Source organism: Erigeron canadensis, chromosome 1 (assembly GCF_010389155.1).
Source record: "Erigeron canadensis isolate Cc75 chromosome 1, C_canadensis_v1, whole genome shotgun sequence".
Lineage (NCBI taxonomy): Eukaryota > Viridiplantae > Streptophyta > Magnoliopsida > Asterales > Asteraceae > Erigeron > Erigeron canadensis.
In genome coordinates, this window is record NC_057761.1 from 15,411,193 (window position 1) to 15,427,931 (window position 16,739).

Consider the following 16,739-nt stretch of genomic DNA (forward strand, 5'->3'; position numbering starts at 1 on the left):
CAAATGTTTCTTTGGTTTGTGAGATGCCTTCATCATCTTACCAATAGCACAAACCGAACAAACATGTTCACATTCGTACTTGTAGTCAGGAAGACCTTCAACAAGCTGTTTGTCCACTAAAGCATTGATAGTTTGAAAGTTAAGGTGAGACAAACGATGATGGCATAACCAAGAATTTTGTGCAGAGGCTTTTGAGAGAAGGCAAATGTCAGAATCTAGATTTGGAACATTATTCAGATCAATGGTGAACAAGTTATTGTCCTGATGTGCAAAATCGAGCTTTAAATTTATAAACTAAAACTACCCAAAAACTCACTACTACGCACTCACGGGCAGTGGACCCGATCGTTTGGAATATAGTTGAGAGGTAAGTCTGAGTTCGTTCTCAGGACTGTGAAATGATAAGTTGCTTGTAAAATGGGTTGGAAAACAGGTGTTGCTTCGAAATTCCTTTTGACAATTAAATAAATTGGTTTGCAAAATGATTGCATAAATTTAAAAGAACAGTTCAGACAGTATAATTAAAAGTCATCCACCTTGACTTCCCTCGACTTCAAATGTGATTGTATTTAACTAAGGACAAATTCATTAGAATTTAAAGATAGTCGCGACAAGGTTAAGCTACTCACGTGGTACCACCAACCGTGAATAAATTATCGAATCACCTAACGACTAGTCGAATTACCCAAGCCGGTGCCACCAAAACCGAGACAATTCTTCTAACAATCAGTTTTATTGACTATCAAATCATCAATTGAACCAATGTGACAATAACGTGGTACCACCAACCGATATCAATCACGTTGACAAAATTAATCTTTTCTTAAAACGATATTCACTACCATACCATGAACTAGTGATAATTACTTATAGACAAGTAACCGTTTTAAAATCACATACACATTCAACTGGTACCACCAATGAAGAATCATATGCAACCAATATCGAAATTAATTAATGAAAAGAATTAATATTATCAAGATCACAGAACAACGATAATTAAATAAACCCTTTTGAATTAAAAATATTGCAATCACATTATCCGTCTAGTTTCATCAAGGTGGATGATTAAACAGTTAGCCACTCATGATCAATTCACAATAATGAATAAAATAGAAGAGAAACATGATGTACCAATTGTTCGAGAAAATAAAATGCAAGACAATAAGTAGATACGATCTAGATGGGTGCCCGTGAATCATCAACGAATCCGCCTAAGAAATAATCTTGATTGGAGGAAGAAGAACCCTTGTAGAACAGCTCCTAGAAAGATTTTTTGATGGTGATTTTCGACCTAGGGTTTTTCTATTTATACTCCTCCAAAATCTGATGTAGAAACAAGGCAGGTCTGATTCCCCCGTGCACCCACTGCGGCGCAGTGGGGTTAAGACTTCCCTCACTGCGGCGCAGTGAGGTGTTGGTCGACCTTGACTTCGGTTGACTGCGGCGCAGTGGTTCGTGTGATCACCACTGCAGCGCAGTATGAATCCACGGCTTCTTTTCTTCTTAAACAAACTGCGGCGCAGTCCTTCTGTTGCCATCCCCACTGCGGCGCAGTGGGGCAAATCCCAATAAACTCTATGGATCTGGGCTACGGCGCAGTGGGCTAGTGCACCCCCACTGCGGCGCAGTCAAGAGCTTGTACAGAAACAACTTATTTCGGTCTCGATTACTTGCTAAGCTCTGTCGTCTCGTCCACTCAAATCAACTCTCATCAATCTAACGTACTCCCTGGCCAATAATCACCCGAAAATGTACCAAGTGGACGCGTAACCTGTTTAGAGCCTGTAAACACTAACAAACACCATAAACGCGCCAAATGCATACAAAAACAACTTAAAAGATATAGTAAAATGGCCAATAACGATGTGGGTAATGGGTATAAATTAGTCACGTCATGTCCCTTGTTCTAGTGAGAATATCTACCCCTTCCGCGGTTTTAACTTTGCAGTCGTATCTTTTGAAAAGCACTTGAAGATCATTGTCGCAGAATTGTCTAACACTAAAAAGATTGTGACCTAATCCTTCAACATAGGAAACTCTCTTGATAGTAATTGCATTCTTGACAATATCCCCATAACCAAGAATAGGGGCAATATGATCACTTCCAAATCTGACCGTTCCCATAAACTTCTCAACAAAATTAGTGAGTAATGACTTGTTTCCAGTCATGTGACGAGAACATCCCGAGTCAACATACCATACACAAATCAGATATTCCTACAAAGACAAGTTATGAAGTTAGGGTGGACATATACTGGGTCCTTGCCAATGAGAGAGAGATAAAATGCAAACACACATATACATAAACAACACAAACAAGAGCACACAAACACGAATTTATTCAAAGATAACAAACAAGCACACATAATTGTTCAAAGTTGTCATACAAATTAGAAACACAAACAGATTAAACACAAGTTTTGATACAAGTGGGAGTAGTTCTAAATGTATTTGCACTATCTATTGATTTTGATCTACGAACAATCCATACTTGTTTGATTTGATTTGAAATGCCATCAAGCTTGATTTTTGTAGAAGCATGTAAAATTCTATCTTTAGGAATCCATTTACTGCTACTAGTTAAGCACACGTCACCTGAAACTTGAACATTCTTTAAATTAGAAAAAAACAAATTGTCTTTAAGTTCTTCCCAGGTTTCTTCTTGATGGTTTCATTACTTATTTTACCTTTCTTAATATTATTAGGTAACAACCAACCATACTGATCTTTATATTTAGTAATTCATGAGGTTGTGTCACTAACTACCTTCAAAGTGGACTTAGAGGTCGTCTGAGACTTCCTCGGAACACTAGATGTTGTTTGAGTCTTTGGTTGTGTGTTGCCTAATAAGTCATTTTGCACCTTCTTTGAAGTCTGATGTGTATTTTCTAGTCTTAAATTTATGAACACAAAATACCTAGCTACTGACTGCTACACACTTGCGGGTAGTGAACCCGTTCGTATGCAATATAGTTGACTTGGTAAACCGAGGTCAAACACAAGGACTTAATAAGCAATTATTACAATAAAATGATTCGGATTTAAAAGGGGGGTTTTGTGACCGAATTGTCATGTTGCAAAGTTAGTGAAGAAAGTCAGTAATCCCGTAGGATTAATCGCAAAGAGTATTTGATTGATGGAATCTTAACACAGATTTAAAAATGAACACCTACTTGGATCAGCTCACATGCCAATCATCGGGTCTAAATATTACTTGCATTTGTTGAACGACTCAAAAAGTAGACAAGATGAACTCCCGTTATACTTGAAACTTTAACTGCTCAAAACATAATTATTGCTCCCGCACTTAATTTCTACTCTAAACAGTTAAGCATTAAATTCCTGAGTTGATTTTATAATTTAATCTTTTGAAAGTTTTCTCCCGAACTGCTTATTCGCCTAATAAGATCCCTCTATCATAGGCGTTTACACATTCAAAACGAATTTAATTGTCTTTAATCTTTATCGTTCTCCCGAACTCCAACGATTTTAGGTTAATTATAGACCGATTAACCATTTCATAAATCAATTGACAATGACATAGATTTCTCCCGAACTTCTAATTACAATTATCAATCAATTAATATAAAAGTTGAAAACAATATTTAAATCCAAATAAATGTGGGTTTTCGATTAAACATATAAACCTTGTTCAACATTCACAAGCAACATCAATTCGACCCTATGACATGCTTACTACCCAAGCGGGTGCTAAAGATTTAGCTACTCATATTAAAAACACAAGAACAAACAAATAGAGAAGAAATCATATTATACCAAATGAATGAAGATAATCCGGTAGCAATGATGATTACAATCCAAAGCTGAAAATATGTGAAACCCTAATCACTTGTTTGCTCCAAAGTATAAGAAAACTAATAAAATTGTGTTAACAAATCGTCCAAAGTGCAGAACCCTAACTGAATCCATATACCAAATACGCGTGTAACTGCCGTTACTGGACTAACTGGCCGTTACACTTACACTTAACCACTAACGGACATTACCCCAGTAACGGCCGTTACACTCCAGTTAATTTCTAACGGCCGTTAGTTCTCTAACTTCCAGTTACAGGAGAAACCACAAACCACCTCTATAACGGTCGTTACTAAAGTAACGGCAGTTACAACTTCCAGATTTCGTTTTCTTCATCTTTCGCTTGATTTCACCCGAATCCTTCTCCCGTTTCTTCCATAACTCATCAAAATCGACCAATTCATTCGTCTAATCAATTTCCAACCTGAAAACACTCAACACACCTTTAAAGCATCGAAAGTTGGATATAAAACTATCAAAATGACGAATAATTGGTTCTAAAATCGCATGGGAAATGGTATAAAATATGACACATCAAAGTCTTGTGAGGTTTCACTTCTTTGGTGACTTAGTTTCAGTTTTAATTTTAGTAGGTTTTGAGTCACCAGTGGTCTTGACTGCATGAAAAGCTTTTGTGACTTTTGGTCTTGTCTTCTTACCTTGTTGGGTATGTGCTGAAGAGTATGATTTTGGATTCTTCATCTCAGCAAATTCAGGTTTGTTTTCCTTTTTGTCAAAGCTTTTTTCAAACTCAGGATTAAATTTATGATTTCCATTCATAAAATCATTGAACAGCTGAGATTCTGTTTCCAATTTCAAACTCGATTCAGATACATTTGTCAGACATGAACTTTGCTTAAATGATTGTGATGCTTTTTCTTTGTCCAAAAGTGATCGAAGTTTCAATTTTGTCAAAGTTAGTTCCACTTTGACTTTATTTAGTTCCTCAACCACTTTTATTCGTTGATCCTTTTCCTTTTCAAACTTTTTGATTGCATCATTAAATTCATTAAAATAAGTTTGAGTGTCTTCTGAAAACTTAGGAATTGATGTATCAAAATAAATATCAGTTGGATCAATAGAAACATCATCATATTTATCTTGAGCACAGTCAGTTTGAACAGAAACATTCACAACTTCAAGATTAGTTTGTACATATGCATTCAAAATTTCACAGATAGAACAAGTAGACTGATTTGAAGTTTTAATGTTTTCAGAATTGGTTTGCTCAGGTTCATTCATGATTTCACATACAGAGCACCCTGGTTGGTCACAAATTAAGTTATTTGTCTTGGATGGGTTTCTTTTGTTATCACATTGATTTTGAGCCTTCAGATTTTCTATGAGTGCATGTTTTTCATCAAGAGACTTTTTCAAATCATCAATTTCTTTTTCCAAAACACTTTGTGGTATATAAGGTATGACAATTTCAGGTTTTGGAAATGAAGTTGAATCATCCAAAGGTTTTTCCCTAAAACACTCAAGTATTTCAGGAACCTCTACCTCATGATTATCTTTATTGCTTTGACACACAGGGCAAGTTAAAAAATCAAATGACTCATCAATTAATTCATAAATGAAGTAAACATTTGCACCCTTCTTTAGAAAATCATCTGCCTCAACATCACCATGACTTGGTCTCACAAACTGATCAGTCATCCCACTTTTCATATGAGATTCTTTATACAGTGAAGGAATCTCTTTTTGTGCTTTGAGCAAATGTTCTGGATTGACATAACCTAACCCTCAGTTGAATTGAGTTTTTGAATTTCTTGGCCTATTCAAATAGATTTGTTGATAAGTTCGATTTATCTTGTACAACTTTTCTTGATAAAAATCTATTTCAGTTTTGAGTTCCTCGTTTTTCTTTTCAAGTTGTTGATAAAGAGAATCTTCTATACAGCAAACATATTTTAGGTTAGAAATTTGATCTTCCATTTCTTTCAACCCAGGGGTAGACTCATTCAATTTGACATTTAATGACTCTATGTCCTCAACCAAAGCAGTTGCCCGAAGCATCTCATTTGTCTTCTCGACTTCCAATTGTTTCATGATCTTGTTTAATTCAAGAACTTTGGTTTCAAGTTCTTGTTTCTCAAGATGAAGCTTGGAGTTTGGAGTAAAAGTGACTGTAGCCATTTCAGATTTCAAATTGTCAAATTCTTTTTGGAGAAGATCAAACTCAACTTGAAAATTGAGTAAAATTTGGTCTTTTTCTTTTAAATCATTGTTTATTTTTGAAATCTCTTTGTTTTTCTTTTTACCTTCTTGAATAGCTGCTTCACTTTTATCCATGTAAAAACTTAAAAGTTTCTTGGGAATTGTGATTACCTCATCAACCTCTTCAGTAGAATCTGCAGCTTCATCATCTAGTTCCTTTGACTTCTTGATCTTTGTCATTAAGCACACATTTGCTGCCAGTTCATCAGTCTCATCATCAGTGAGATGAAGCCATTTGTCATCTTCAGCTAGAAGTGCAATACCACTTTCTTCTTGCTTTGCCAACATGAGCTTGTACTTGTAGTACTCTGAATTCTTCTGTCGAGGTTTGGTACACTCTGTGGCAATATGACCAGGAATCCCACAATTATAGCATTTTCTCTCCCCATTCTTCTTCTCCAAGACTTTCCTTTCAAACTTTTTCTCACTCTCAAACTTCTTTTCTCCAACTGGTTCCTTGTAGGTCTCAAACTTAGGAATACTTGAATTCTTGGCATATGATGAAACCGAGGAAGACCGAAGTTGATTGTTGGTAGGTTTCTTCTTGAAAAATTTCTTCTTGAAAGCTTTTGTGAAGTAAGCTAACTCTTTATACATCTCAAGATCCCTTTCATCTAGTTCAGGATCACTTACATCACTCACCTCCGAATCAGTTTCAAGTTCAATTCTGCTATTCCTTGAACCTCTTGAAGACTTCTTTTCAACAATAAGAGCCAGTGGATCAGATTGAACAGTTTCCTCTTTCATCTTTTGAGTCTTTAGAACTTGATCAGTATTAGTTTTTCAAACAAAGTGTGAATAGTCAAGTTTCCAAAGTCTGCTTGTTGATTCAGCTGAGTCCCATACACTTGCCACTTTTCTTCAAGATTTTTGATGAACTTGATGTTCAACTCCATGTTTGTTCTTTTGACATCAATTTTTCTCAGTTCATTGATGATATTGCAAAATCTGATGTAGACATCATTGAGAGGTTCTCCTTTTTAATGTCTCATACATGTTTAAAACAGTTGACAATCTTATGGTGTTAGAAACATCAGAACCTTCCATTTGTTTTTCAACTTCATCCCAAATATTCTTTCCAGTTTCATATGAGTTCACATTGCAATATATATCATCTGGAAGTGCTTGATAGAGATAAGCAATGGACATTTGATCAGCTTCAACACGATTTTTCTACTCAGCATTCCAGCTTTCTTCTGGAAGAGGTTCATTGTTCACAGGGTTTTTTGGAATTTCAGAACCATCTTTCAAAGACTTTCTGATGTTCTTTGCATTCTTTTGTCGATCAATCCAATTCAGAAATCTTTTCTTCCATAGAGGGTAAGATCCTCTAAACAACACTGTAGGTCTTCCATCTGAACCTAGAGCCAAAGCCTCTCTTGAAGACATTGTGAAAATTTTAGAAATTAAAAAAAAATGAAATTTTTGAAATTGGATTTCTAAAGAATGCCGAGCTCAGACTTCGGCAAATAGAACAAGATGTTCTTGACAAAATATGTTTTGATAAGAATGCCGATCAAATATCTCGGTATACAAACTAAGTATTTTGATTAATGTCAATTTTAACTAATTACCAAGATTATACTTCGGCAACTAGTACAATCACTAACACAGATCACCAATACTCAACCAAAGTATTCAACTTCATGTGTTTGTCGAGATGATATCTCTGCAAAATGAACAAGTTGTTCCAACACTTAACCAAGAAATCAAATAGGTATAAACTCAATTATTTGCCGAGTTAATAACTCTGCAAATAAAACAATTTCTCCACTCTTTGTTTTATCTTCTGTATACGTACACTTGCCGAGCAAGGAGCTCTGCAAAGAGAACAAAACTAAATCAACAACCTCTGCAAATACTAGAGATCACAAAGCGACAAAATAGTCGATTTGCAATCGTCTTCTTCGTCCAGCAACCCTTTAAATGTCGAGCACACTGAAAATCTCCATTTCCTTCTTCAATTCTGAGAATTAAAGCTCTAAATTTGGACCAAATTGTTCAGAAAAAAAGTGCGAACAAATCCTCAAACAAATTAATCTCTAAAATCAACCAGAATTCAAAGCCACTGATCTATGTTTTTGCCGAGCATAGATGAAATCGAACTTTCTGATGGAATTGAACTCTAATTTTGATACAGAAATGATTATAATCAAAATCCTAGACGATCGGCGAACAAACTTTGAAGAAAAACACAGAGAATTATGTTGTAATCAACTGCAAAGTTATCTCGGCAAATGGATATTAGTATGAACAGCTCAAAAACATCAAAATTAAGAACAAATTCAACTTCAATTTTGATTCTGGATCGTTCAGTTTGACTGATTTTGCTCTGATACCAAATGTAATGTATGTAATTGAGCTTAGCTATGTGTTTTAGTGTGTGTTAATAGAGTTCGTGTGTGTGTAAGTGTGTGCAATATGCCGAGAGAGAAAGTGTGTGAGTTGAAAGATTGGATTGCATGAAATGTGTTAAGGGTACAATATTAAGCTATGGAGGGGGCTTTATATACTTCTATACAATTTACACTAGTCCCCTTTCCATACTTATGAGAAATACAAACAAATACAAAATATTATAAACATACAAATCAACTACTAGAAATTATATTTCTAACAGTATGAAGGAGAGAAAAAAATGAATAGTTGACTTTTGAGCAAATATAAAGGATATTATGAAACGACACGACTCGATTAAGTAAAATTAAGAACTTTTCTTTTTGTGCGGTGCATGAAGATTCTGTGCGGTGCATAGAGATTCCGTGCGGTGCATAAATCAAACAAATTTTGATCAGAAGTTTTCACTTCCAGAAATATGCGGTGCATGGAAATTCTGTACGGTGCATAAATAGACCTGACAGTACCAAAGCCACATTTTGACACTTAAATCAACTTGCAACTCATCCAACTCAAATCCAAACCTCATTAGACCATAATTCAGAGTTTATCTTATATAATACACCATTACAAACATAGTTTGACATCCAAAAACAATTCACATTTACAATCGCCATCAAATGGGTCATTTGCCCAAGTTGACATTTGATCAAAACAACCATACAAGCTTTTGCAAACCCAAAAGACTCACATATGACCAAATTTATTGAAATGTCAAAAACATGATTACCAAAACATCCAAGTGTCAAGAGCCATGATGAGAAGGGATATCTAAGTATCGACCAAAAACACCATTCTTTTAAAATTGGCAATACCTTTAAGTCCTTCAAAAGCAATCTTTTTCTAATCAACTTTCAATCAACAACAGGTTAGTTCCTTCTTCTGGAACCGCCTATAAGAAAAGTGCAACAACTAAAATGTAAGCAAAGACATAGTGAATATACTTGCATACATTTATCTACACGAAGGATGGCAACGCACAAAGGAATATTACATGTAGTCTATGTCATCGTCGTGCCATAGCTACATGCTCACCTTTGCAGTTTAATGCCATACATGGATCCATATAAGCAAAACAACACAATCAATATCACATATTGGGGTTCTTAGGCCACATTCACAAGAGGTTCTTAGGCCTCGTATACAAGGGATTCTTAGGCCCCGTTAATCACATATCAAGAGGTTCTTAGGCCTCATTACACATAATGCCACAAGGGCTTTAACGCCAAATCGATTTCCATACATGAAATGCATCATCATATGAAAATAAACCCAACGTATACATAAAGGCATGCAAATATACTCACCTCCTCCGCGACTTGAACAATAACTCGATATAATGTCAATGCACAAATACAAGCTTCAACCTATAGTCACATTATAATATGCACATAAGCTTACATTCACAATCTAGACTAACTCAACTTAGTCATTCATATCATTCACTAGCCTTCCTAATACAAACCTATCTTATTTGTCATTGAGTTGCTTTCTCATTCAATAATTTCACTACATAGCTCAATCTACCATTTTCATCATCATGAAATCAACTAGTGAAAATCAACATTTCTCACAATTCAAAATTAACAAGTTAACACATTTATTTCTTAGTCAAACTTATGATACAACTCAATGACAAATTAGGTTATACAAGAATTTGAGAGTAATTTATATAAAACTCAATTTCTAGCAAAAAAAAAACCCAAATTGAAAATTCTCATGAACCTTAATTCTCAAGAACAAGCAAAAACTAGGTTATAAAGATTATCACCTCAAGGAATTAGACTTTGAATCACAATTTCTTCTTTCCCCCTTTTCTCCCTTAAATTTGGCCACCACCACCACCATACACAAACCCTAACTTTTCTATTTTGATGATTAAAGATGATTATGATTATGATTATTATTATTATTATTATTATTATTATTATTATTATTATTATTATTATTATCCCTTGATTAAAATGAAACTAAACTTTGATTTGAAAGAAACAAGAAGAAGAAGGTCTGAGAAGCTTGGAATGGGATAATGGAATGTGAGTAATGTTTTAGGAGATGGCTGACACACTATGGGGTTGCCACGCCCCAATTCAAATTTTTGTGGTAAAATACCCACTATCCGCTAAAGTTTCAATTAAATTAACCTCATATCCAAAAATAAAAAACTAGAAAATTTAATTTAATGTAAAAAGTATAAAAATGGGTTAATTTCTTTACCTTAAAAACTTTGGAATGTTACATAATATAGTTATTTTAGGTAGATATAGAATAGATTGGTGGGACATTTGAAAAAATAAGTGTTGAAACTTAAAATGTTGGGCAATGGTTATTTACTTTATATATATATATATATATATATATATATAGGAGAAAGATCAAATAAAAAGGTGTCTTAAGGAGAGAAGGGAGAGAAGGTCTTATGAACCAATCAGAACGTGACATGTGGATTTAAAAAAAAATGCGGTGGCATTTTTGTAAATAAATCAAACTTTTGACAGCCTGGTTCTGGGTCAGCTTGGGTCTGGGTCAGCTTCGGTTATGATCAGCTTGGTCTGTCAGCTTGGTCAGCCTGGAATCTGGGTCAGCTTGGGATCTACATTTGTGTAGATTATGTATAGTTTTGTGTCAAGCTGACCCAACCCAAGCTAACCAAGCTGACCCAACCTGACCCAGACCCCAAGCTGACCCAACCCAACCCCAAGCTGACCCAACCCGACCCCAAGCTGACCCAAAACCCATAATCTACATTTGTGTAGATTGTGTCAAGCTGACCCAACCCAAGCTAACCAAGCTGACCCAACCTGAACCAGACCCCAAGCTGAGTACCCAACCCAACCCCAAGCTGACCCCAACCTGACCAAAACCCATAATCTACATTTGTGTAGATTGTGTCAAGCTAACCTAACCCAACCTGACCCCAAGCTGACCCAAAACCTATAATCTACATTTGTGTAGATTGTGTCAAGCTGACCTAACCCAAGCTAACCAAGCTGACCCAAGCTGACCCATACCCCAAGCTGACCCAACCCAACCCCAAGTTGACCCAACCCCAATCTAACCCAACCTGACCCAACCTGACCCCAAGCTGACCAAACTGATCATGCTGACCAACAAAGCTGATCAGATCCCAAGCTGACCCAGACCAAGCTGACCAACCAAGCTAACCCAGAACCCAAGCTGACCAAAGCAAGCTGAAGCTCACCTACCAAGCTAACCCAGAACCCAGACTGGCCAAGCTTCAAAAAAGTTTGATTTATTTACCAAAATGCCACCGCGCATTTTTTTCCATTTTGACACATGTCGCTGTCTAATTGGCCTATAGGACCTTCTCTCCCTTCTCTCCTTAAGACACCTTCTTCCAGGAACTCTACTATATATATATATATATATATATATATATATACGTGTGACTTTATAATATACTAATATAGATATAGATATACGTGTATAAAAAAGCCTATTTTCTAATACGATTACCAAATGAGAAAACTTATAATAATTGCATGCACTTATTAATTTCTTTACTTAACGCGAACCCAACCGGAAAAAAACCAAAAATTTGTCGGATTTTTACTAATGACGGAATATCATTTAATTTTGCCCAACCTTATATGAAAATCTAGATCCGTCACTAATTATGACACAATAAACATAATGTATCCTAAAACAAGCCCAAATAGATCTCTCGTTTCAAATAATTGATGTTTTAGGAATGACAAAATAAAACAATACGTAGTATAAGCCTTCCTAACTAAAATCTAGAAGAAAAGTTAAATTATTATGCATATGTAGCTAAAAGGGTCTTATTTTATTCTTGTCTGGGAGTCTTTTTATCTAGAAAAAGGGTCTCTTACCTCTTTTGTCAATAAATCTGTACGACTACTCATATCAGATCCTCCCATAAATAGATATATATGTATGACAACAACAATTTGTAAAATCCCAACACACCAGCTGTAATTAGTGCTTCCCAATTAACATATCGATCACTTTCTTAATGGCTTCGATGTTTCCCCAGTGCAATAGGTCTCTAGATAGACGTTCTGACATTTGCAAGCCAAGAGAATTTTCTACGGTTAAACCAGAGCAAGTTAGACGATCTGCAAATTATCAACCATCGATATGGTCTTTTGATTATATTCAATCGCTCTCTAGTAAATACACAGTAGGCACCATTTCCTATTTAGGTTTATATATGATCTATGTATTTTTATATTTATTTTGATAGATACAATAATAAAACATGACAAACTGGACGTATATTGATGCACTTAAACTAATAAATCTACGACCAATTTTTGATAATATTCAAAAATTTAATCCACACAGGACGAAGAATATGCATCAAGAGCAAACAATTTGAAGGAAACGGTGAAGGAGATGATACATAATGCCGGCAAACCATTGGGTACCCTTGAGCTGGTTGATGCATTACAAAGACTTGGAATAGCGTATCATTTTGTTGATGAAATAACTGATGCCATGGAGGTGATTTATGGTGATTACTTCAAAAAGGAAGACAAGTGGAATAAGATGGATATCAACCTTAAAGCGCTTGGTTTTAGACTATTAAGGCAACATGGTTATCATGTTCCTCAAGGTATTATACTAACTTGACCAATGTTAAAAAAAAAAAAAAAAAAAAAAAAAAACAAGTAAATTGGATAACTGTAAGAAAAAGTTATATATGCAATTTTAGAAAAAAAACAATTATTCTCACTTTGTAAACTCTAATTTATAACTTATTTCTTGCTAGTGCCTTCCTAGTTACCTCATAATAAATATAATTTTTGGCTGTTAATTTTTTTTTTTAACTTCTGCTTTCGTTATGAATTAAATTAACAAAAAATGATAAATGGAGGTAACCTTTACGTATTATGTTACGTAGGGTATCTTCAATGATAATATCACAAATTAACTTTTGTATTATAGTATTAGTCCTAGTACCCATCTGATGTACGATACCTATATAAATTGTATCATAAACAAATTCGAATATGCCTCATACATAACTTGTGAGTATGAAATAAATTATAGTTAAAGTAAACCGATTATCGAAGTTAAGTTATAATAAATAATAATGAAAAACATAATCTATTTTTAGTTAAAGTTTTGGAATTACTTTAAAATTTTAAAATAACATCAAAATCGGAAATTGTAATCATAAAAAATTGACGGCAAATAACCTTGTGATTTCAAATCGTAAACTCAATATTTTAAATAATTCTTCTTGTTAACTTATTATAAATAATAGAAGTTGAATAATTGAGAAATAAAAAAAGGGAACCTTATTGAGAAAACGATAAACCAAATAAGGTTATAATGTGTTTTGTAACTATAAGCTTCTAGTTAGAGTTTAATTCTAAGTGTAATAAAGAAATTGAATCTATATAAAATTAATAAAGCTAGTTTATTAAAGTAGATAAATTAAAATGATATGTGTTGCTTAAGGACTACGTCACGTGTAATTTCAACAATATTTCAATTTTGTTTTAGTTTATTGGTATATTAAGTGAAAATTAGAGTAAATCCTTCTCCAATGTTGATAAATATTGTTTATAAAATTAGAGTAAATATTTTAATTTAACCCTTGATTACCAACGATTAAAACTAATTTATTTTATGTTATTATAGTCTCAATCTATTTTCTAGCTATTTGTTAATGGTTTTTATAATTCTTATTCAATTCTTTTTTTGTATATTTTCAAAATAAATCAAAAGATTATTTAGCCTATTTTTATTAACTGAAATATACGAAATTAGAAATGGAATTCGAAAACTAGATGTCTAGGTATGTAAATTGAATTTATCGATTCAAAATGTGACAATAATTAATTATAGATATGCTTCAAGTATATATGTATTAAAGTATTTTGTAAATTAATATTTTTATTAGATTGGTGATGATCTAATGTATATAAACAGTTATATTTAAAAATTTGTAAGCAATTATATATTCATATGAACATGTATAAGCAATCATATATATATATATATATATATAGTAATAATTTTAATTTAAAAGAAGTTCCTAAAGTTTGCTGAAATTTTGGGGGTTTCTAATATAACCTTTCCCATAGAAATAATGTAAATATATAAAAATGATAGTTTGTTTATGTCTCTAGATTCGCATATATATATATATATATATATATATATATATATATATATATCAGAAAAGTGAGTATGAGGTTGTTCCCCATCTAAGCTTAGATGGGGAACTCCTTACATAAAAATATTTTATTATTTGTTTGAATTTAAAACAAATACATGTCTCCCCATGATTTTCTTGATTATAAAAACCAAATGTGAGGGGTTCCCCATCTAAGCTTAGATGGGGACAACCCCATACTCACTTCCCCTTTTATATATATATATATATATATATATATATATATCAAATGATAGTTGATTTAATGTTGATTGTAGTTATTAATAACTTTGAATTAAGTTATTAGGAACCTGATTAAGTATTATACTAGATTTTAGATCCGTGTCTAGCGGATCCAACACTGGACACGGAGTTTACGATATTATTATTATTAGATCTTTATATAAAAGCTTAAAATTTTGAAGATATACGGTTCTAAGTGTTATATTTTTCAAGTTGTGGTATAATAATCATAGGTTCGTCGATGTCATTATTAACTGAGACATATTGATAGAATTGTTTGTCGTAGTCACTACACAAGGCACATGCTATAATAATTTATCTATTATATAATTTTTTGCAACCAGTTGTACTCATAATGTGATATTATTACGAAAGTTAATTAAGAATTAAAATATAAACATACTTGTGATCGTATACTTGACATTCAAGTATATATGTATTTGATCATGATGCGGGCCCATAACACGCATAGGTTTTTTTCCAATAACATGTCCTATGATAATTAGATAACAATTAGGATTATTTTTATATTTTTTGATAACAATTAAGACTTTTGATTTGAATGACAATTATAACTTTAAACATCAATACACAAAACTAATATATAAAAAAGGAGAAAATTATGTACCTTTTTGATTGAGATATATAATGAATCTTGAATGAAGTTCATATTGATTTGGATTTAGTATTCAAGTAACACTCTTGTAATCATGTTTTTTTTTGTGATCGTCCCATGTTTTGAAATTCTTATTATGTTTAGGATAAGGATGTTATATATCGTCATCTGTAATTATGTTTGAGATATGTATCTAGAGTTCAAATTGTGTTTCCATTAAATATTAAACTAAATATTAATATTTGTAATTTATAAAAATTTAATATAATATTTGTTCATAAGTCATTAAGTTTTGAAATAGTTTTTTGCTGACAATATTTCATATGTTGAAATCTTTTTACTTAATTAAATAATTGTAAATAAAAAATTCTCTCAAGTTGATGACTAAATATTAATATAAATTAAGTATCTATGGCTAAAAAGTGGTAATTATTGATGAAAAACAAAAAACTGTAAATTAATGAGAGTTTTTCTATAAATTAATATAAATATTAATATAATAATATATTTGGATAATGATTATTAGGATTTGTAATTTATTGTTAATCTAAATTATGACACAAGCGAGAGTCAATTTGATAAAATTAAACGATTTGATTGGTTAATTAGTCATTAGTTTAACTGTCTTATACTATATATTAAGATTAAGATATAAATTATAAATTAGATTATATGGTTAATATTAATTATATTAATAATAAAATTGTAGTTTTATTATTTTACATTTTTTATTTTTCATAATTAATTTAACTTCAGCTTTTAGATTAGTAAAAAAGTTTTCATCTAAAAAAAGTATTATAAAATTTGAATAAAATATATTTTGTTTCAGAATTATATTGTTTTATTTTCATTTTATTCATATTCTTTAAATTTAGATTAACACTATGTTTTTTTTTTGTATATAATTTAAGTTAAATTTTATTTTTATTCTTTAAATTTCAATTCTTTTTGAATTACATTATATATACAGGAAAATGACTAATTCTTTTAACTAAATAACCTAAAATTTTTCCTAATACTTTAAAAAGGTAACATGTGGTATCCACTAATTCTCTTTCCTAATCTTTCCTCCTGATTGTTCAACATGTTATCATCCAATAGTTAAAAAGATTTTTAAGCTATTTTGTTAAGAAGATTAATCATTTCTTAATATTCAGATTTTAAAATTCCACAATTATAACAACTAAAATAACATGGTCTACGAAAATACCTTTAATGAATATGTTTACAACATTTATCATTTAACTTCTAAAGTAACTAAATTATTTATTTTTTTAACAGTGAGTTAATAAT

At 32.3% G+C, this 16,739-nt stretch overlaps 1 protein-coding gene across 1 annotated transcript in view; it reads left to right on the forward strand.

Moving 5' to 3' along the window:
- The first annotated feature begins 12,386 nt into the window (after positions 1–12,386).
- Positions 12,387–16,739, forward strand: part of LOC122607996 (R-linalool synthase QH1, chloroplastic-like) — a 28,164-nt gene continuing 23,811 nt past the window's right edge. The window contains exons 1-2 of the mRNA XM_043781079.1: positions 12,387–12,601; positions 12,766–13,036. Coding sequence (XP_043637014.1) covers positions 12,434–12,601; positions 12,766–13,036 — 439 coding nt within the window. The 5' untranslated portion in view covers positions 12,387–12,433. The remainder of the gene's footprint in view (positions 12,602–12,765; positions 13,037–16,739) is intronic.